Source organism: Platichthys flesus, chromosome 13 (assembly GCF_949316205.1).
Source record: "Platichthys flesus chromosome 13, fPlaFle2.1, whole genome shotgun sequence".
Lineage (NCBI taxonomy): Eukaryota > Metazoa > Chordata > Actinopteri > Pleuronectiformes > Pleuronectidae > Platichthys > Platichthys flesus.
In genome coordinates this window covers 19,853,481-19,875,078 of record NC_084957.1, presented here as the reverse complement: position 1 = coordinate 19,875,078, position 21,598 = coordinate 19,853,481, and the positions used below count along the sequence as shown (strand labels likewise).

The 21,598-nt window shown below is 42.2% G+C and overlaps 1 protein-coding gene across 1 annotated transcript in view; it reads left to right on the top strand.

The window, feature by feature from the left end:
• Positions 1 to 21,598, top strand: part of sema5ba (sema domain, seven thrombospondin repeats (type 1 and type 1-like), transmembrane domain (TM) and short cytoplasmic domain, (semaphorin) 5Ba) — a 156,543-nt gene that overhangs the window by 97,794 nt on the left and 37,151 nt on the right. Inside the window, exons 6-10 of the mRNA XM_062402018.1 lie at positions 4,008 to 4,070; positions 4,826 to 4,924; positions 5,018 to 5,231; positions 10,526 to 10,811; positions 21,019 to 21,154. Coding sequence (XP_062258002.1) covers positions 4,008 to 4,070; positions 4,826 to 4,924; positions 5,018 to 5,231; positions 10,526 to 10,811; positions 21,019 to 21,154 — 798 coding nt within the window. The remainder of the gene's footprint in view (positions 1 to 4,007; positions 4,071 to 4,825; positions 4,925 to 5,017; positions 5,232 to 10,525; positions 10,812 to 21,018; positions 21,155 to 21,598) is intronic.

Sequence of the window (21,598 nt, the reverse complement as noted above, 5' to 3'; positions counted from 1 at the left end):
TCAATTCTCGGACATTTTACCGAGAAGCTGGCAGGAAAAGTTTCCGTTGATGTGTGGAGCGACTGACTTGGCAATGTGGTGTCTCGAATAAAAGGTACATTTTACGAAAATGTCCAGGTAAAATGTTGTCTTTTCTTTAAGAGACGTTTTTCCTCTCTTGCGCATTAAAGAAGTGACAAAAGACCAAGATAAAATACATCATGGAGCAAAATGGCTAAATATGGGAGTCATCTTTGTCATTCTATTAAGATGATATCCTGCAGACACTGTGAGAAAAGAGCTACAGTTGAGCTGCATGAGAGGCTTAATTGCCTATGGATCATCTCAACAGTGCTGAACTGGTTTATTTTAATCATGACCATGACCCTTTAAACTGTAAATACATTTTTTGTATACACATATTAAATGTATAACACTTTGCTATTATTTTTAAAGCATAAAGCAATAGATATCTGATTGTGACAGTGAGTGAACTAACAGTGTATTATTCAGAGCTTCAATATAAACATGGAATTTGTGAAAAATAATCTTCCCACTCTCCGTATGACTTTTCTTTATGAGAGACAGGTTGTGAAAATTTTAAGTGAAAAATAAACTCTGCATCCTTCCACAAAATTCTGAAGCTTTCATTCATCCTGTCGATGGCATTCAGGGTTCGGTACAGGAGGAAGATAATTGAGGGAGAGGATGTTGAGGCGGAATTGGTATTCTCACAAGCTTTGTGTGTGTGTGTGTGTGTGTGTGAGTGTGTGAGTGTGTGTGTGTTTGTGTGTGGCTTTGTTCCAAAGTGGTGTGAAGAGGAGATGGACAGGGAGGGGAGGGGGCCACTTTCTGGTGAAGGTCAGCGGGTTAAGCCGATGGGAATCCTTGGAGACGGGGTCCTGCCGAAAAGATGGAAATGCCCCAAGCCATGATTCATCGCAAAGGCATCCATCTGCGTGTGTGTGTATGTGTGTTTACAATGACGTCATCCCATCAGTCCGCGGGCTGACAGGGGCTGACAGGCAGGGGCTGTGGAGAAGCAGTGTTTTCATTTCAACAGGCAAAGTGATAGACTGCCACAGAGGGGGCGGGGCTGCTCTCTGAATGGCAGGTGCCACGCTGTTCACTGTGCTCATGGGAAGTGGATTCGAGGTACGCAGTAATGTTCAGCGGCCAGCCAGCCGAGCTCCTGCAGAGCGCATGAGTGACTTTCTGTATATTTATTTCTCCAGCCACTTTGTGCTCAGTGTCTGGAGTTCAGGTTCCACCTTAATCACACTTTGCTTTATGTAGCCGTCCTCTGCTTCTGTCGCTCTCTCTCCTGTGCAGTCTGAAGCAGGTTAATTGAAGGGAGCTGCTGTGGGAGACGGGGAGATGAGCTGTAACTATCAATATGGGCCAGAGCCCACTTACCAGCTCCAGGAGCTAAACATAGCTTTACAACTCTAATGGAACGATCAATCTCCACCTCTAACCTGTGCTTGTTTAAAGCACAGAGGTTTCAGCTGTTTTTTATTAGGAGTTTAGCCTCGTTAAAGCGGCTCTAATCGATATTTTCACATTAATAATAGATCTAATGCCCCTGTGTAATTTGTTGCTCGTCGTGACAAACTCACATAATCACCAGGGGCTCATTACTGCTCTGTGGATGGTTTAATACCTTTCAGCCCTTTTACGGTTAAAGTGCAGAGTTTTACTGTCCTGCATCAGTCTCAACATCCTCGTTAAACTAATTTCTAGCTGGACCATCATAATTAGCAACAAGGTGGTGAACATAAGCAGCAGCCACATAACCAGATCTCCTCCATGGAGTCTGGGACACTAGGGTCACAACCACAAACATGTCAATGTAGCAGTGGCGAAACTTCCTTCCGTTCACTTACAATCTGTGCAAGCGAGGAGGCGAATAAAACACATTTTGACACATGATATTCACTTTGCATACGCCAACGTGTGACCATGCCTTTAGTTTGGACGTTGTTGTTCTAACAAATACGTAGACACTCTCAACTGCTTGCTTATTAAGTATTTTCCTTCATGCTGATTTGTGGTCAGCTTTGCAGTGCCGACTAGCTGCAACCACTCATAACATCATATCAAGTTAAGAAGAAGGCTACACACGCTCGCAAATTAACACTTAGGTGAATGCTAATGTCGCGCAGTGTTTTAAGGACATTGTGGAAAACGTTAACATAAAGTTGCAAATTAAAATATGCAGAGAATAATTTACTTGGCCACCAGGGGGCACAAAAACAGACTGACAGACATGTAGTTAATTTGCTTAACGTACATTTTTCTTGAATACAGGTTTCTGTCCACTGGATACAAATGTTTGTTGTTTTTTGCCCTGATTTGGTCTCCACCATCTCCAGCGAACAGTATCTGGATCTGAAGCTGTTCTATGTTTCCCCTTCTTTACCAGCTTGTCGCTAACTTTCAGTTTATTCTGTGCAGTTTCCAGTGGGTGTATTTGTTAGAGCTTTGAGCTGCATCTCAAATAATCAAACATGGCATCAGAGCGGAGGAAGAATTACGTATTTTTCAGTGTTTTGGCAGCGCAAACAGTTCTGGCAGTGTGAGCAATCAAAAAGCAATCACACAGTCATGAATCTTCTATGAATATGAGCTTAGGATAAAAGCAATAAAAGACGTCCCAGGACATTGCAGTTATTTGACTACAGCTCATTAAGCTGTGGATTGTACTACTCTACTGTCTGTTGTTTTCACTCATTAGCAAGACTTTATGCAGAGTCTAATCGTCCAAAATCCAAAACTTCAAGTCCTGCAATCACATTTGAAATGCAATGCTCCATGATCTGTGAAATAAAGAGATTTCTTCTTACACCACATAGTTTGAACCCACTATATTGTCCACATTAAGACTCTGGCAGTAGTTCAAAGTTGCCATTTAATGTGTTCATAAGATCTAATTTTCCCTCACTGAGTTTCAGGTCTATAGAGTTTTTGAAGTTTTAATCAAGGCAAAATGAGGATCCAAAAAAGCAGGAGTGATATTACCCAGGGAAAAATTCCCACCTAAAAAATTCAATCTATTTATACATAAATAGGTAATTTAAGAGGAGCTCTTTGTGACGTCAATGTGTTTTTTACTCTGGAGTTTTGGGTTTGTTGGAGTCTTTCATCCGGCTCCTGGAATACTGACCCAGTTCAGCGTTGACTCTTGGTTGCCCTCAATTGGCAGGCTTCGCTGAATGTTGGGTCACAACTCTGTCACACTGGCAGATTGTCTGGGGGAAGGCAATTCGTGAGATTTAGAGAAGAGAGAAAGAAATAAAGCCAGGCAGCAGAGAGATGGGGAATAAGATTGTTATATAAGGGCAGACTTTTTAACTTTTAAGATATTCAGGCAACCTTCCTACTTGGGCAGTGAGATCACAGAAGAAGAGGAGAGGGGGGAGGATAGTAAAATGAGGCCAGTGACACACAACAGGGGTCCCCTGGCACCTTGCACATATACAGTTTATGCCAAAAAACAGGGACATCAATCCTCTTAACCAGGGCCTGTGCGGTTCAGTTGGCGAAGCAGCATGTGTATGCACAAGCTTTAGTGTGTTTGCAGTTGTGCGCTGCTGCTGCTGCCTGCATCCATAATTAAGCCCAGGACACAACCATCAACAGGAATTGGCCGGTAGCAGCGAGGATGGTGGGGGAGGCGAGTGCTGCAAACTTTCAGAGAGATGGAGCGGGGGATGAAAGCAGGAGAAGAAGGTGGAGAGAAATCCATTAACATGCTAATGCCATCCTCAGCCCTTCAACTGCCTCGTTTGGGTACCTTGCCCGCCACCCTCGAATAGGCTCTTGGCGGGCAAACCGGTCGCCATGTTTACACAATAAACAAACAGCAATGAGGTTAAAGTCCTTTCATGCATCTGTTTGTGAATGCCTACAGTATAAGCAACAGTCGGACGTTGCGTAACTGTTCTGCAGCGTCTGAAGGACTCAGCTGACTGCTTTTTCGGCCTCTTTTGTCATCCCCGCGCTTTTTTCTTGTTTCTCTCTCCCAGGCAACAGAATGGGCACCGGACGAGGAAACCAGGAGATCCTGTCAGAGCAAAGGCAAAACAGAGGTAACCTCAATTACAACACTACATGTCAGCGCTGCCGGGCTCACGGAGGGGCCATCTTGATATCTTCTGGCTTTTGTGGTTGGGTCCTTATGGGCCTCAGGCGAGGGCTCTGTAGAGTACAAGTATTTCAGACCCTTCAATCAAGGGATGTTTTCTCTGTCAGTGGAGAGAGGGCATAACGAAGGGAAGGGAAATGTGCACAGGAGAGCTCGGGGCAAAACAGTGAGACGTACAAAAAACTCCTTTCAAATGTGTCTGATAACTAATGCTTTGATCAATTCTTCTATGACAATTATTTCTGGGGGGACTGATTGTGATTGTTACCCCCTACTGTGCCTATAGTGCGAAAGTATCCCAAATACACAAAACAGATATGTCACTGCAATTACCTCCGCTATTCTCCACAAACAAAGGCAGCAGCTTTCACAATAAATTCCTACTCACATAAAATGCCATTGCAAAAATAAATCCATGCCGCACCTTTGTTAGAGCAGATTTGACTCTCCTCTGACATGCATTCTGAACTTAATGTGAAGCCCCCGTCGATGTCACAAATAGTCTTCCATTCATATTTCTGAACAATGAGAGTGAAAACTGCCAATGCTGAATTGCTGTGCGTTTAGTTTTGTGCCAGACTAGTTTCACAAAGACTTGTTCCATTGTTCTTCTCAGGAAATGTCGCAGGGTATTTAGCCAACCACCTCAGCGTGTAATTGCTGTTCGTCTTTCAAAGCTTTCCTCTGGTTTCCCTGCAGATTGAATGTCAGAACTACATCCGAGTCCTGCTGGTGAACAAGACCGAGGTCATGACCTGTGGAACCAATGCATTCCAGCCTCTGTGTATAACCAGAGAGGTACAGATAAGTGTGTGTTGGATTTTATAGGAACACGGTGACACCACTGCAGGTCGTATTATCCCTGTGTCTTTCTGTTTTCTCCACCCACAGGTGGGCAACATGAGCAGTGTGCTGGAGCGGGTCAACGGTGTGGCGCGGTGTCCGTACGACCCACGTCACAACTCTACCGCGGTGGTGACGGAGAGCGGAGAGCTGTTTGCCGCCACGGTCATTGACTTCTCCGGCCGGGACCCTGTCATATACCGCAGCCTGGGTGGGATGCCTCCTCTCCGGACCGCCCAGTATAACTCAAAATGGCTCAATGGTACAGTCAGGCAGCTACATATCATTTGTGTTAGGGATTTTGTTGTGTTGCAGCCAATGATACTTTTCATTAATAACCAGAATGGCAATCAGTTGATTGCGTAGCTCCATGAAGGGAGTCACCATCAAACCATAACAAATTCCACACACTCAGTCTTGTAATATTCCTGATATTTTGATGATATTTTTGGGGCATTGTAGCCTTTAATGATAGGACACAATTTGTGCATGAAAGGGGGACAGAGAGCAGGGAAGACATTCAGCAAAGGGCTGTGTCGGGTGACGTGCAAGAGATCCATTTATTATTCCCTGGAAAAATGGTAAAAATGTTGAGAATAACAAAAAACACAGTTAACACAACAATAAAAATCCTGGATTCTACCCTTTAAAATGTAATGGGTTCCTTTTGGCCCACGTTCCGTCCTTCTACAAAGTTTCCATTTAGTAGTTATTGCATAATCATTGCTTTCAATCAAACAAAATAACAAACAAATGGACTGGGGCAAAAAAAACCTCCTTGGCAATGATTCCACAGCATTTTTCCATAAATAGCATCGCAATCTCATAGTGCTAAACGAGAATTTACAGGCTAAATGTTGATAAATTGCTAATTAATTGTCATGCGTTGACTTAACTCATTCAGATCATTTGAGGCCCAACATTCTGTGAATTGAGGATGAATAATGAAATACAGGTTCAAGCTCCAACTTTCTCAGGTTCAGTGTTTTCTCAGTTTCATATCAGACGTGAGAAATCTAAACCAACAGGCTTAGTAATCTGATCAGGTCTGAACTCCACATGAGAGGAAATAGCAGGGTGAAGAATTGTGTCAAACAATCTGTGAAAATTCCTCCTGTTATTTAACACGTTTTTCTGGGCTGGCTTTCTGCAGCACAAGGGCCAAGTCTGCACTTTCAGCCAGTCCAATATAATCGTCTCTTTTGTTGGAGCCAAGATGGATCAATTGGACAGGGGTGTTTTTTCAAAGGATCAGAAAGACTGTTTGGATTTGAAGTTGTATGTGGAACACACAGTGCAGGTTAGGCATAGGAATTGGTGGGATTATGGAATAGCGTAGAACATGAAATGCTGTCAATCCTCCTGGTGTCCGTGTCAGTAATCTCCCTGCTGCTGACACCGTGACTTTCCCCTGACCGTGCTGCAGGCCAAATCCTCTCCCACACATTCCGGCTCCGGCAGGAATGTAGAAGGCCCGTCCACTGGAGGAGGTGTTCATCAACTTCCTTTGTACTAGAGCTTTGATTTGTCAGTTTGATTTGATTAATGACATCCAATTACAAAGTACTATGTGGTATATGCCCTGCCAACAATGAGCCGAAGCTAATGGTAATAGTCAGTAGAAACCTTGTAAAGCATTTGGCCACTTTCAGGTTTTGAGTTTCTTTCTTTCATTCATCCTTTGCTGAGCTGGCCAATGCAGCACTGATACGCATGAAGAAGCACAGTGTAATTTTTGAAAAACCCAAAGATACTGAAATAACAATGATGTGAAAATGAGCCAATCCTCACATCTGAGGAGCAGGAACCAAAGTAAGCTCAACATTGTGTGACTAAATGTTGATTGGTATTCTTTCTCGGGACTATTGCATTAAATAGCTAATCATCAGCATTCAATTTATCAAACATATATTCACTTATTTCAGGTTTAGGTGAAGTACGAGGAGAACTGGGCTGTGTAAGATCTGAATTTTAGAGATTTGGCCGGAATAAAGGAGAGACGGAGTGAACGGAGGGTAAAATTGGAGAGTGTGACAATGTAAAGGTGTCTGCGTGCTTGAGTGTGTGTGTACGTGTGTGCGTGTGGTGTGAGAGAAGTGATGCGAGTTGTGGTTCGGGGACGAGGATGAGGAGGGAAGCAGAGGAGATAGACTGAAGAATCAGTGAGCAATGTAATTATTTCTCTCGGCAGGGAGAGGGTGAAATTTCCCTATACCAGGACCACACACTGCCTGCATGTGAGTGTGTGTGTGTGTGTGTGTCATTACACGATATGTTCTTAAACTGTATGCACCCTGCATGTGTGTCCATGCATGTCCTAACTAAGTGTGGTGTTATAGAGCATTACACACACACACACACTTATGGGGCAGGGGGGGTTGGGTAGCATACTCGATGTGTCCTCATCAGCATAATCATAACCTGGTGCACACATAGTCATACACACACAGGTTGCTCTACACACACACACACACACACACACACGCACAGATGCCATCACAGACAAAGCCGGTTCCCTTCATGGCTGATTCACGGAGGGATGTGGAGTTGTGTTCCCGGTGGATTTGGGGTGTGAATGAAAATCTAATTTCCAGCTCTAAGCCTCTTGAGTTCAGCAGAACTCCAGACAGGGAGGGGGTCCTGGATCTAATTAATCTGTTCCCTTATTGGATCGGTTGCCCGCCAGGTGCTGACCAACTGTTTCCTATCATGCACCTGAATGACATGAATCTCAATTCATGTTGATGTTATCCGCTCTCAGCTTTTGTGAAGAAAGTGTAGGTTCTTTACACATGTGGGCACAAAGCTAAAGCAAGATATTTTCCAGCCCCTTGTTTATAATGAGCACATGTTACTTTTCAACCTCAAAATTCTAACTAATATTTTTATAGATCTGATTTACATCAACGAAAATGTAATGCTGCAAAAAAAAATGCATGGGACCTGTTATGCTCTTCCTTATATTCTGTCTATAATGTAACCATGGCAGATAATGTTTTTAAATAATGAGGTAAACAAACGTGATCCCTGTGAGACAAGAGCTCACAGCAGGCTTCCACTGCTCTGAGGTTTCAATGCTCATTATTACTTAAATTATGATGTCAGCTCCTCTCCCACTTTTTCATATGGTCAACCACTCCGTGATCTCCCTGATCAGCATGCTCTCCGTAAACCGTCTACCTGAGAAGTATTATAGACATTAAATGGCCAATTTGTAGAATTTAGAGCTGTGGGGTTGTAGATGACCCCTCCATGATAAGTGAGTAGGAGGATCTGTGGTGGCCTTTTGGTATCGCCCATATCTACATTCAGTATTTGTTCTGTATAAACATGCCTCTTAATGTAAGTATTAAAGGTTCATTTTAAGCTAACAAAAACACACACAAATTTGGTTTATCATAAATATCAGGTTCCATTTCTGGCAATATATTCTCCTAAAGCCTGCACAGTGGCCCGTATACAGCTACTGTTGAACAACAGCTTTTTATTTCCTTACAGCAGATGTTTTCCACTTTGGTCAATATTCGTGCTGAGGGGAAAAAATGAACAAATTACAACTGAATAATAATTAAAAAGATAAAGTTCTGTACGTGACAACACAGCTGGTTTACAGCAGGGTGTAGAAAACCGTTCAGACCAATCCTCATCCCATATCACTAATGGACCAGTTTTGCATCCGCTGATATGAATATTAAACAGCGTTGCTCTTTGTACCGTTGCTGCGTTTGATCTGAAATGTCATGTGATGTCAGCGATGGAGCCTCCGCACCTCCAGCACCCAACCAGCGCGCCAGATTGAACAATCTGTTTACCGCTCGGCAGGGTGCTGGAAATAGTCCGTTCATCACATTTGCACCCACGCAGCGTCAGTAACATTATGCAGAATCTGTCAGCTCCATCTGCCCTTCGGCTGACACAGGTACAGTATGCATGAGCACAAGTGTGTAAACATACAGATAACCTGGTGTGCATATACATAGCTGCATACACACACTCACATATACCTTCCATATCATAGCTCAAACATGCAAAAACACAATTAGCGTTTTGGTTAGCGCATCAGTCTCTAGCTGCAGGTAAAGTCGCACTCAGGCATCGTGATGGTTGTCTCTTCAGCCTCAGTTGCAGTAATTGTCAGTGATCCAACAAACATGACACGTCTCACTTGTTCATCCGCCTGCTTGTTAGCACCTATTAACTGAGCGGGGATGTGCAGTGCGTTACAGCGATCAGTCTGACGAGTGCTTTAAACAATACCTTTGGGTTTCATGAATAATGGTGATAATGAAGATAATGACACTGCTGGGTTTGCTCTATTTTCTTAAATGGACATTTTTGAATATTTAACTTTGGATTTTAAATGCATAATTAATGAGGAACTAATAACAGTCTCCGCTTTATTACATCAACAAAGGAGGTTATGTTATCACCCCTGCACATTAGTTCGTTGGTGAAGTTCACGACAGAACTTCACCAGGGAAGTACCCATTACATTTTGCTCTGTATCTAGATCAGGCGGCAGATGCAGGATTTAAAAAATGTTGATATAAGAAGACTGTTGGGCATTGGTGGAGGTATGTGCTGTACTCAGTTGCTTGGTATATTTGTTTGTCAGCGGGATTATGCAAGAACTACTGAACACATTTTTACCAAACTTGGAGGATGGCTTATGGGCCAAGATAGAGTCTCTTAAATGTAAATATTGCAAAATAACCAAACAATTATCAGTCTGTGAAATTTTCTCAACCAGCCGCTCCTTTCCCAGACCTTGATATCGGTCGATGGCAAAATGCCCCCAAAAAGATCTGTTTATTTTTTCAGATGTTGTTTTTCTAAGCACCAAAACTAAATCCACTGGAATACACAGTGTTGAAGTGTGTCACACACAAATATCTTTAAATGTCTGCACATAAAGCCAAAACAAAGTGCATGATTACTGTACCAGGTAAGTGGGAAAATGGTGGGATCTGTTCAAACATATCCTTTAGGATCTTATAAAGACTTTTATGTAGTTGTTACAGTCAATATTGTGGATTTAGGACTAAAATGAATTTATAAGTCCAAGATCCCTCCATCCTCATGGGTCGTGTGTTTACGACGGATGACAGTAATTCCCCATTCAAAGCATTATTCAGTCTGCTTTACCTGATAATCCACCCAGTAGGGAGGGCAGTGAATCATTCCTCGTGTCATCCAGGGCAATAAAAGCAACACGGGCCTCCAGTTAAAGAGACATAGCTCTATGGAGTTACCATCAAAACATCAGGCAGATTTATTAGCAACCATTTTTTATCTTCTCCTCGCCGCCTCCCTCTGCACTGTCTCTCATTTACACATTTGACATTGACACTCTTTTTCAGACCACCATAAACAGGAGAGCCACAGTATAATTTTGAAGTTTTTATTGCAATCAATGATAAGGAGTACAGGGGTCAACGTAACAGCATCTAGAAGATAAATGTTGCAAATATTTCTTTTTTCCCTGGAGTCATCACGTAATGACCCCCCCCCCCTCCACCTCCTCCCTTCTTCCGCTTCTTCTTCTCCCCCCGACAGAGCCACACTTTATCTCGGCGTATGACATCGGCCTCTTCACTTTCTTCTTCCTGAGGGAGAACGCAGTGGAGCACGACTGTGGCAAGACGGTCTATTCCCGTGTGGCGCGAGTCTGCAAGAACGACATCGGCGGGCGATTCCTCCTGGAGGACACGTGGACCACGTTCATGAAGGCAAGGCTCAACTGCTCCCGCTCGGGCGAGATCCCCTTCTACTACAACGAGCTGCAGAGCACCTTCTACCTGCCAGAGCAAGACCTCATCTACGGCATCTTCACCACCAATGTGTGAGTAAAACAACAGGATTTCCAGCCCTGTTCTCACATTTTAACCCACAAGGCTTATAAATGTAGGGAAACACATTATGTTTAAGCATTGGGTATCTTTGCATAATCAAATTGAATACTATTGCTGATTGTTATTTTATATAAATGGTTCTCATATTCTTTAAAATCGTAAACATGAAGCTGAATTTGAATATGAACATATTTTTCATCTCTGGTCATTCCTACCATATAATCAGAGTTTTTATTTGTATCTATAGGAGTAATTTTGTGTGTATAGTTCTGATACTGAGATTCAAACAAATGCATTAACTTTAAAAGACGTAATTTTCTGACTTCTTCATGATATGATGGTGAATGATTCAGCTCAATTTCAGCTTTATATTATTTCTCTTATATTGATGAAGGTATCGGGGGAAATGTGTTTTTTGGACCACAGTTTTGTTCACCTTGACCTTTGAACTTTTAACTGATCAGCTCCAAACGTTTCGTCTGGAGCTACTCTCTCAAGTAATGTTCACACCAAGTTTGGTGAAAATCAGTCCATGCATAATTGAGTTACCTTGTAAACACACACACAAACTCAAGCACACACACACGCGCACACACACCAACACAAACACAAACACACGCACAGCATTTGGAGATTTTGTCATGTTGTTTTGTCTTTGTCTGGGAGCACTGGTGTTATATTGAGTGTTATCATCAGCGCTGCCCTGCTTCCCCTTCATCAAATTCATGTCGGATTCAGCCACTTGTTTGACCACCTGTGCTTTTATTTGCTGATTTTTTTCCCCCCTTTATTATTCACATTTATTCTGAGTAGTATTTTCACCTCACAGCTTAGCAATGAGCTGACTTTTTATCAGGAAAAGTAATTGGAAGAACCAGCAGCAGCCGAAACAGTTGATCCAGTTATCTTGTCATAATAATAGCATTTCAAGGTCGGATTTAGTTTTGGTGTTTGTATTAATGAGGTTTCGAGTGTGTGTCTTTGACTCGGTGCATATTATCTGAACTGATCTGTGACCACACATGTAGACAAGCTTAAACTCCAGAGTGTCAGCAAATGTTTTTTCTGGGAAAAGGGGAAAGATTTTGATGAGAATTCTTTGTAATAACAGGATCTCATTTCCCACAGGTACAAATCCTGCCACAGTTTTATTATTCCATCGGTAAAGGAGCAGATGATTTGTCAGCACCTTCTTCTTCTCTATATACTGTATCTTTCATTACTCATTTCAAAGCTTTACTGTTGCCTTGGTAATTACACCTTTGGGAGATGAGAAATAAATTGCAGCTGCATACTTCTTCACAGGGGTCAACTCAGATTATTAATCTGAATAAAATTAATTAAAGTGGTAACAAGGCACCAGGTCTACTATTGCTATGATATAATTATTGTCTGCCACAGAGGTCATGTTTTAACTGTCAGTTAGCAGGATTTCACAAAAAACACCCGATATAATTTTTGGCAGATCCAAATAAGTGAGTGGATCCAGGAATTTTGCTTTACTTTTTCTGTAACGTTTCCACCTGAATTTGATAATCCCTTGTGTTAGCGGGGTGTATGTGCACACACATTAATTTCACTATTATGCACAACAGATTCCGAGGGCGTTGGGTACACAGACCAAATTGTGAAAGACAAGTTCTCAAGTCAGAGTATGTGCACAGCTGCTGAAAAAATAAGGTGTGACTGTCTGCATGGAGGATATCAACTTTATGGACGACATGTATACATTTCATCACTTTAGTCTGCAGTCGTCTCTGGTTTGTATTAAGAGTGATGAACAAATAAAGTTATTGCAGATGGAAGCTTTCAGTAATGCAACCTCCAGTCGCACAGTGTCACAGTAAACTGTATATAGACAATATAAAAAGTGAAATGACAGTAATTTAATACTTAAGTCTGTGCACAGCTCCTCAGCATTGTCCTCGCTGTCGAACAAAAAGAGGAAACAAGCAGCAGCTGTGCTGAAGAAGCCTTTTAACCCCAACAAGAATATTAATGGGGGAATAGTTACATGCAGACCAAAACACTTGAGCTGGAGCTGCTTTTCATTTTAGTCCTCACATTTCATCACTTCACGTGGTTTGTTACTGTGACACTTTCTCCCGCCCATAGAGACCTATTTTTTTCCCTCCGGAGTCTAGAGCCTCCCTGCTGCTGCTAATGATCAGTGTGGATGCATACAGCTCTCAGCCGAGCTGAATACACAGACTGACTCACACTCCCTCTGCTGTTTGATAGCTCCAGGTGGGGGTGTCACAGACTTCATTACAGAGAAAAGCCAAACCGTGTCGGTTGAAGCTCACGTTAGGCTTTTTATGTTCGGTAAAAGTGTAACTGCATCACTTTTTTGACGAGAGGAAGCTGTCGCCAAGTTTGGTTTGATTTAAATGAAGAAAGTATAATAACTAGTGGCTAAACGGCCTCATACATTTGAATGTTATTGGTCCCCAGAGGATGATTCATAATTCATTTTATCTAAATTCACTACCCCAAAAAACACTAATGTTAAAAAACATATAGAATGTGGAAACCTGACCCGAGCCTGTCTGGCTGTGTTTTGATCATGTTGCCTGGGCGATTTACTAGGTATTTACAGTGTTTGGGGAAAAGATCAGGCTCGAGTGCAGTTTAGACATAAAATCCTTAATTCCTGTTGGGTTTGTGTGGTGTTCACTGTTGCCAACTCTCACGAGACAAATGAGCAGCTGCAGATTCCAAAACAAGCCCTGTGTTAAATTATTAATGTATAAGAATTAAAATACTACTATAACTATTTACTTTCATTCCTGACAACTTGTCGTGTCCAGTCTCTAAAATCTTTCCTTTTTCCCAATTCTTGTTGTATTGTTTCTCCATACCTAGGTCACTTTGTTGCCGGCAACGTTGTCATCTATCGGGACGATAAATAGGTGGGATAGGCCAACGTGGTGATTTATAGCAGGTCCAAGAGCTCCGCAGCACTGATATTAGGTGTTAGTCAATGCATGGGGAAACAAGGTGAACAGAGATCTAAATATAATTAACTTAGATTTTTAAAATAAGCCCAACAAAAACCTGTGTAAAGAGGATAGTATGTTTGCATAGAAAATCGTGGGTTGTGCCTCAGTCTAATTTGCTCTAGAGAGTGCACTTCAAGTTTGATCAGGAGTCCGACAATCTGAAATCGAAAGTCTGACCGCCCACAGTCGTTTGTGTTCAGGTGTATTCTGTGAATCCTGCCTCTCACCCTCTGCTCTCTCACCTGTTAAGCTGCTGGGATTCGCTACCACGCTGCTGCTTACTTCTCAGCCTACACTCGTCTTTTTTGATAGATAGAGGGAATGGGTATATGGCGGAGAGAGACAAAAGAAAAGGCCAGAGGAATAAGAAAGGAGAGGGAGATGGAGATAGACAGAAGAAGGAAATGAGAGGAGGTGATGAGATGAATCAGCAAGCCCCGAGCTTTTGTTCATTGTCCTTTGTCTCCTCCTTCCTTGGCCTTCCTTTCTGAAGCAACTCATTGAACCTGCCTCTAAAACCTCCTCCCTCATCGGGGTTGGATATGTTAATGCAATCACCACAAACACTGTCGCTATCTGCCTTGGTTAAATTGAACAGCTGCTCTCAGGAATTTGGGGCCGTAAAACACAACAGGAAGAGTTGGAACGAAGTACCCGCTCAGTTTGCTGTAGATCTGGTCCAGGTCTCCCCGCCGACTGTCTCGATGTTTCCCATCGTGTTCCACAAATGACTATTGAGTATCTCGTAAGTTGTTAAAAACCTGTTACGAGTATCTGTAACTATGTGTTCTCTGCTTTCTGCTTTACTTAATTGTACATTTTATATTTTTGGGTTGGATGAGAAAGAGAGATGAGAAGTTTTGCTTTCCAAATGATTTAAGACGTACTCCACTGGTTTAATATTGCACTTCATAAAAATGTAACTAGGAACCTGGCAATAGGCGTATTTAAAAAAAAAAAGGCCCATACTGCAACCAAAACTGAAATCCATAATGCAAATCACCAGCATCTCCTGTGGATCGAAAGCCGCAGCTTTGTTCCTCTCAGTGTTCCTCTCTGCACATGGAGCGTTCAGGCACAGAATTGAGTGTAGGTCACCTATGCTTTAGAGCCATAGGCTTGTGAGTGGGAATCTGGAATGCGTGCTAATTTTCTGAATCTATGTGGAAAGAATACCCATCACATCATCTGCCATTCAGAGACGTCCCCCACCTTCTCCTGCCCCCAGCTGTCTCACACACACTTTTCAACAGGATTATTGCCTCTGGAGATTCCAAGACCATGACCGGTTGAACAGGTCAGAACAATGGTGGTCTTGGCCGTCAGGAAACTCCAGAGGGGAGTTCTCTACTTAATACATGTGTATACAGTAGAGAACTCACACCGCCCAGCACTGCGCTCTTGTGATATTTCTGAGACAGCCAGTGGTGTAGATACACTTTAAAGTCGAAGCTTTAGAAACCTCATGAAACCTCAGATTGTATACAGCTCAACTATATTCTCTTGCAGAGTCTATCTCATAGTTGGTGAGCTGATTTTCATGCGTGAGGCCGCGATAATATTAATGGCTCATTCAGTAACTGAAGGCCAACATCAGATGAGGAGTTGATAGAAGTGATGGGAATAACTCTGCTGAGACTTTCAGCCGAGCCTGTCGAGTGGAGCGGTTATAAAGTGGAGGCTTTTAGTATTCTGTCAGAATGTGGACATTTTAGAGCTCAATGCACGGCCATGTCTTTTAATTAACTCTGAGCCCTTCTTGGCAGAGTCCGTCTCACATTTGCTCAGAGCGGCCGAGACATTCTCCCGCCGAGCTGTAACTTGCCATCGCTAACTAATTATGAGCCACCTTATCTATTCCTAGGTGACATCAGTGACACACCGTCCACTTAATTAGAGGGTCTCACAACTGAGAGTCTGAGCAGGGATGAGGAGGCTGAAAGGAATGGTGCATTTAATCATTAGAAGATCGAGGAAAAAGTATTTGATAATACACAAGTATGATAAGTTTCATTTGAGTCATTTATGAGACAAATACATTTGCCGGTTCCATCTGAAATGTGAGAATTTGCTGGTTTACTGTATGAGATTAGCGCTGCATGGGTTTAAATGTGACGGCTGCACATGGTCTCTCTGTGTTGAGTTTGTTCCTCTGGATCGTGGATGTATTGGTCAAAAAACATGCAGACTGTGGTTAGATCCATTGGAGACTCTTTATCAACCAAACGTGTTAATGTGATTGTTTGACTCTGCGCGCCTTGCGATGAACTGGTGACCTGTCCAGAGTTTATCCCACCTCTCCCCCAATGTCAGGGATTGGCTCCAGCTCCCCATTTAACCCTCAAACCATGCGCAACATATAGATGATGGATGGATGCATTTGATTGTGAAGACATCCAGTTTAACTCCTGAAACTTGTAAAACCTATTTTAAATTTACAAACTAACAAAAACACGATAAAAAGGTAATCTTTGCACATGCTCCAGACGTCTGAACCGTTGTCTATACGTCTCTGAGGTTTTCTCCGGCTGCAGAAACAACAGACTAATCAGAGCTTCAGCAGCAGGATTATGGATGTGGAAAAGACTTGGTTTGTAATTAAAACAAACTGAGACACTCTGTTTGGTAAAAACCTGCTAGAGATGTTGTTCATATGTGGGAAAATGCAGCATATTCTTTAACAGTCTCTCCTGGCAGACATTTGTTGTCTTACACTTACGTTTTATGAACACAAAGGGTTGCTTAAGCCATCAGACTTTGTCATACTTCATCCGGTGCAGTCAAAGGTTTTTATGCAATAGAAATCCACTGGGACGTGAGACATGTGCAGCAGTACATGCACAGAACACAGGATCCTGAAATCCTTCCTCTCCATGGAAAATATGTGACTGACTCTACGTTCAGATCAGATTTGACCGAGGTGATAAATATAAGCTGGGCAGCAACTGTACAATATTTCAGATGTTACACAACCTATCATATCAACTCCCTGGCATCAAATCTACCTTGAAATGAACTGCAGGTCCGCAGTGGCAGGCACAGCCGTGTCTGAATACTGTTTGACAGAATCTTCTGTTTTTTTTAATATCATTCCTCCTGCAGATTTTCTTTCAAGTGAAACTCCCTCTTGTGCTTTCTTTAGTTTCAATATCTTCAGGCCTGATTTGCATTTAATTGAAAATATTGTGATAAAAGGTCATGTCAGACTAAGATTAAAAAAATACAGCTCATCAAAATTGTCTCAAATCATAAACAAAGCCTTCATATCATTATACTGTGCTCGTGATTGCTGAAATCTAACACCCGGAGTTTGTGGAAGTTGTTATACCTGTGCTGTTTCTTGTTCAGTGGAGGTGGTGCTGACTCAGGCTGACTCTAAATGTGACTGTTTTGGGCCAAAGCTAATGCTTTTGCTGGCGTATTGTTGTGCTGTATAAAAATATGTATGGATAATCCCGGCAGCCGCGTTTCAATCTCTGCAGCCGTGCAGCTCTGCTGAGTGGGCCATTTTCCTTTTCTGCTGCGGTGCAGGTATTCACTGAAGTTGAAACATTGGCCTATTGTAGTTTTAGCCGTTCCCTTGTTCTCCCCCACATTAAATTAGGTTAGGTGCATTAGCCTAAAACCTGAGGTTTCAGCTGGACCCACTGTTCTCCAATGAACTGCTTATTATGCACATTTTGTTCTAGTCAAAGTGGTTTATTTATGTAGCACATTAAAAATAAATGTTGACCAAAGTGGTTTGGAAGGGAGGTTAACAATACAGTGGGATGCATAACATCCTAGAAATAACTTTAGATAAAATGTAACAATAGAACTGATATTTTGTACATAAATTGCTCAATAATATATAAATCATATCTGTCTTGTCTGGTTGAAAACATGTCTGGTTATCAGACCAGACTCAGCAATTGGCTGATCTGCACTGAATGTGGTTGGCAGAGAGCTTAACATCCAAATTGAGTGAGAAATAAATGTGAATTTTGGTGCTAAACTAAATAACCATTTGCACTTAAAGCTCTAGCAATTTTTATTTGCTTTATCCAATTTGGTTTTTATAAAATAGCAAACTCATGGCACATTTCTTAACAAAGTTATAAAGTGCTCAACAAACACAAAAAAATTATAAAAATGTAAGTAACAGAATTGAAAGCACAAAAGATGAACAGTTTTTTAAACAGCAGAATAAGAAAGTACACAAAATATCTCAAACATTTGTAGAAGATTTCTGATTTAAAACAAAACAAAACCAATAAATGATATAAAAGACACCCAGCATGTTTCCTGTTACCAGTCGTGATCTGGGAATAACCTGCAGAGGCCTATTTGAATTATTATACTCAATAAATTTATGACAGGAAATACTTGGATCATTAACAGTATCTAGAGCTGTGTGATAAGTGTGGTTCAAGAAAAGGTACATTTTTATTTAAATCTAATAAAAGTACAGTTACAAGTACCTTTAAAAACCTTAACTTTATCCCTATGTATACATCTCAGTAATCTCGGTATGCTGTGTGGAGAACCTGGAGGGATGTAGGGAAACCTCTGTACACACTGATCCCTCCAGTGAAGAGGGAAGAAGGAGAGAAAGTGGGAGCAGGTGTTTCTGTTGAGTGCATCACAGAACAGAGACGGAGCTTCCTGCTGATTCTCTCTCTCTCTCACAGCGACGTGCTCAGCAAGAGCTTACATCTCAGAAATCCCAAGCAACGCGGGATATCAAGATTTGCTAAAAAAAGGGGTTTGAACAAATTAGAAACCAAAACGAGGAGGGAATGACAGAGAGGCGGATTGGGATGAATTCTGTTAAACGAGAGGATATTAAGAAGTGTCTGAGAGGACGAGCTGTGATCCTTCCCCTTAAAAGGAAAGTGATTATCGTGGTGCGGCCGGGCTCACACAGCTCCACCAGCAAACAGCACAGCAGATGTCAAACAGCTTTCACTCATGTTAAAACAGACTCGAAGCATTTGTGTTGCATCCATTAGTGACCGTATTTGTCTTAGTGCTCGCTTACACTCGGTACTCTTGTCATCGTGTGCAGCGAGTAGAAATCTCAAATGAAGCAGACACCTCAGGGTTTCTGTGGCAGAGCTGAAGCTGCAGTTCGACCACAAACCAGCAGTTTAACTTCCTATTATGTCAGACTGTGAGTGTATGAGGCTGTTGCGGCTGCTGCTCAGTTATTGCAGCTTATTTGTGGTTTCCTTCAGTTTTAGTTTTTATCTTACCACAGTGCTCACTCTGCTTCACACACTCCACGTAAAATACAAGATAAGTCATTTTGCTGGAGGCTGCGAGTCCCATAGGGGACCGACCTGTTCTGCTTTCCCTCATTGTTTAGCCAGAGCTCATTTGGTGCTGATCAGCCCTTTGCCACTCTGAGGTAACGAATGCACAATGTTGGTTTCCTCACAATCCTGAACTGGATCTCTTGGGGAAACCGGTATTCAAAACCAAATGAGGACAGCCGCACATTTCTCAGGTCAGAGAATCATCTTCTCCGGTGAAAATGAAGATTTTTGCATGCCACAATTCTTAATTTATTTCTGTTAAGCTGAAATGAAATGATAGAAAAATTCAATTAATGTTAGGGATGGGACACTTTGTTCTGTCATAGCAGGACAGAGGTCATACACATGATGCTGCAATCAGAACAACTTAACGTGGATGTGTGTTAAAGATCAGATTAATTCGAGTTTCTCACTGTATGTTTCACCCAAAGGTCAAGAGTGAACATCCGTGCACGGTCAACAAATCGACCGTCATCTAAAATCATATAAAGTGAAGCTCTTTCAAATTAAAACTTTTACCTCCACCAAGGAGGTCATATTTTCTGTCCTTTCCTTTGGTCAGTTTGGTTGTCAGCAAGATTGCACAAATACACCAAAATAAATGCCACAAATCTCGGTGGAAGGATGTGTTACGTGTGATGGAGGAGTCCATTAAATATTGGTGCAGATCCATTTCTTTTCACTTTCTTTATTATAGCATTTTCACCATATTTTCACAGGGAATAATTAATGGATCTTGATGGACAACTACAGCATATGTAGGGCCCTGATATCTTTCATATATGAAGTGTGTGCAATTTGGTGCAGCTTGACTGAAATTCTAGTTTTATCCTTAATTTGATTCAAAAGTAAGTAGCTGTCTCTGTCGTCATTTGAATTTACGGTGTGGTCTGCCAAGCTCAGAGATTAGTGACTTTGTCATAAAAATCGTTTTAAATCAGCCTAAGGGTTGACAACCAAGTATTTAGTCCTCAGTAAAAACATTTGACCAAACCTTGGGGATCATTTTAGTCAACCTTTGCATTCTCAGCTTTGTCCGCTGTTAGCTTTCACTGATTAATACATTACCCCAGCTACCAAAACAGTTCACGGTAAAGCAATGTGAGCTTTTTTCTTTTCCTGCCTCGTCTTTGCTCTCTGCACAAAATGGCATCGCTCACTATCCGCTAACCCGTGTTTTATCAGCTTTATTTTTTTTTATCTCCCAACCCGTGTCAAGGCACTGGGCTGGAGTGAAGAGTTGGGTGTATATGGAAGAGAGAGAAAAAAGCAGTTAGCAGTATAGCAGGAAGTTAAGACACTCATTACCTCGCTGCACATTATGGCGAGAGAGCGTTGCGATAATAACTTTGCACACACTGGCAGTTTAGCTCTTGTATGTAACACCTCTGTGTGTGTGTGTGTGTGTGTGTGTGTGTGTGTGTGTGTGTGTGTGTGTGTGTGTGTGTGTGTGTGTGTGTGTGTGTGTGTGTGTGTGTGTGTGTGTGTGTGTGTGTGTGTGTGTGTGTGTGTGTGTGTGTGTGTGTGTGTGTGTGTGTGTGTGTGTGTGTGTGCGTTTGTGTGTGTGCCGTCATAATCTGTGCAACAGCCTCTTATATCCTCAGCTTAATATTGTCCCCATTCACTGTGCAGCGCTGATAGCATTGTTTACCCTGCAGCCAAATCCAGTCTGCCAAGGAGCTCCTGTTCGGTGCAGGTTGTAGCTACAGCACTTCCATTAAGAGGATGGAACACAACACATTACAAAAAAGCTCTATTACTCTGATACGGCTTCTCATTCACATCCGACATTACTGTTGAAATAACGTCTTTATGTTTTGCCTTCTTGTCTTCTCCTCTCATCTCTACCCATCCTTCCTCCCCACTCTGCCCCCTGTTATCGATCTCTCACTATATAGCAACAGTATTGCAGCATCCGCAGTGTGCGCCTTCAACCTGAGCGCCATAACGCAGGCGTTCAACGGACCCTTCCGCTCCCAGGAAAACCCTCGCTCCACCTGGCTCCCCACGCCCAACCCAATCCACAACTTCCAGGTGAGTTTATTATTCACGGTTTGTCATTGCACTGTTCAGCCCTCCACAATCGTGAACTGTGACAAACTGTGACCAAACACATCACAGATAGAATAACTTAGTTCCTCCAAGAGTTTAATCACTTTGTTTCAAAAGCTCACAATTTTACAAATTATCTCTCGTCATAATTGTAATCTAATTCAGACATCAGTTCATTATCCATGCTGCTTGTTCCTTGAGGGTCAAGGGGGCCTGACCTTGTGCGAGATGTGGGGTGCACCCTGGTCAACGTACAAACTGATCTTTCCTGCCAGCCCCTAATGAAAACTCTGCAGAATGGTGGAATTATACCAAGTGAGAATACAGCAGAACTTGTTTGAAATGTCCGCAGAATTCAAACAAGTGGGCGTTTTTGACATCTAACATAAGAAAAAATTGAAAATAAATAAAAAATTGAAATGAGTC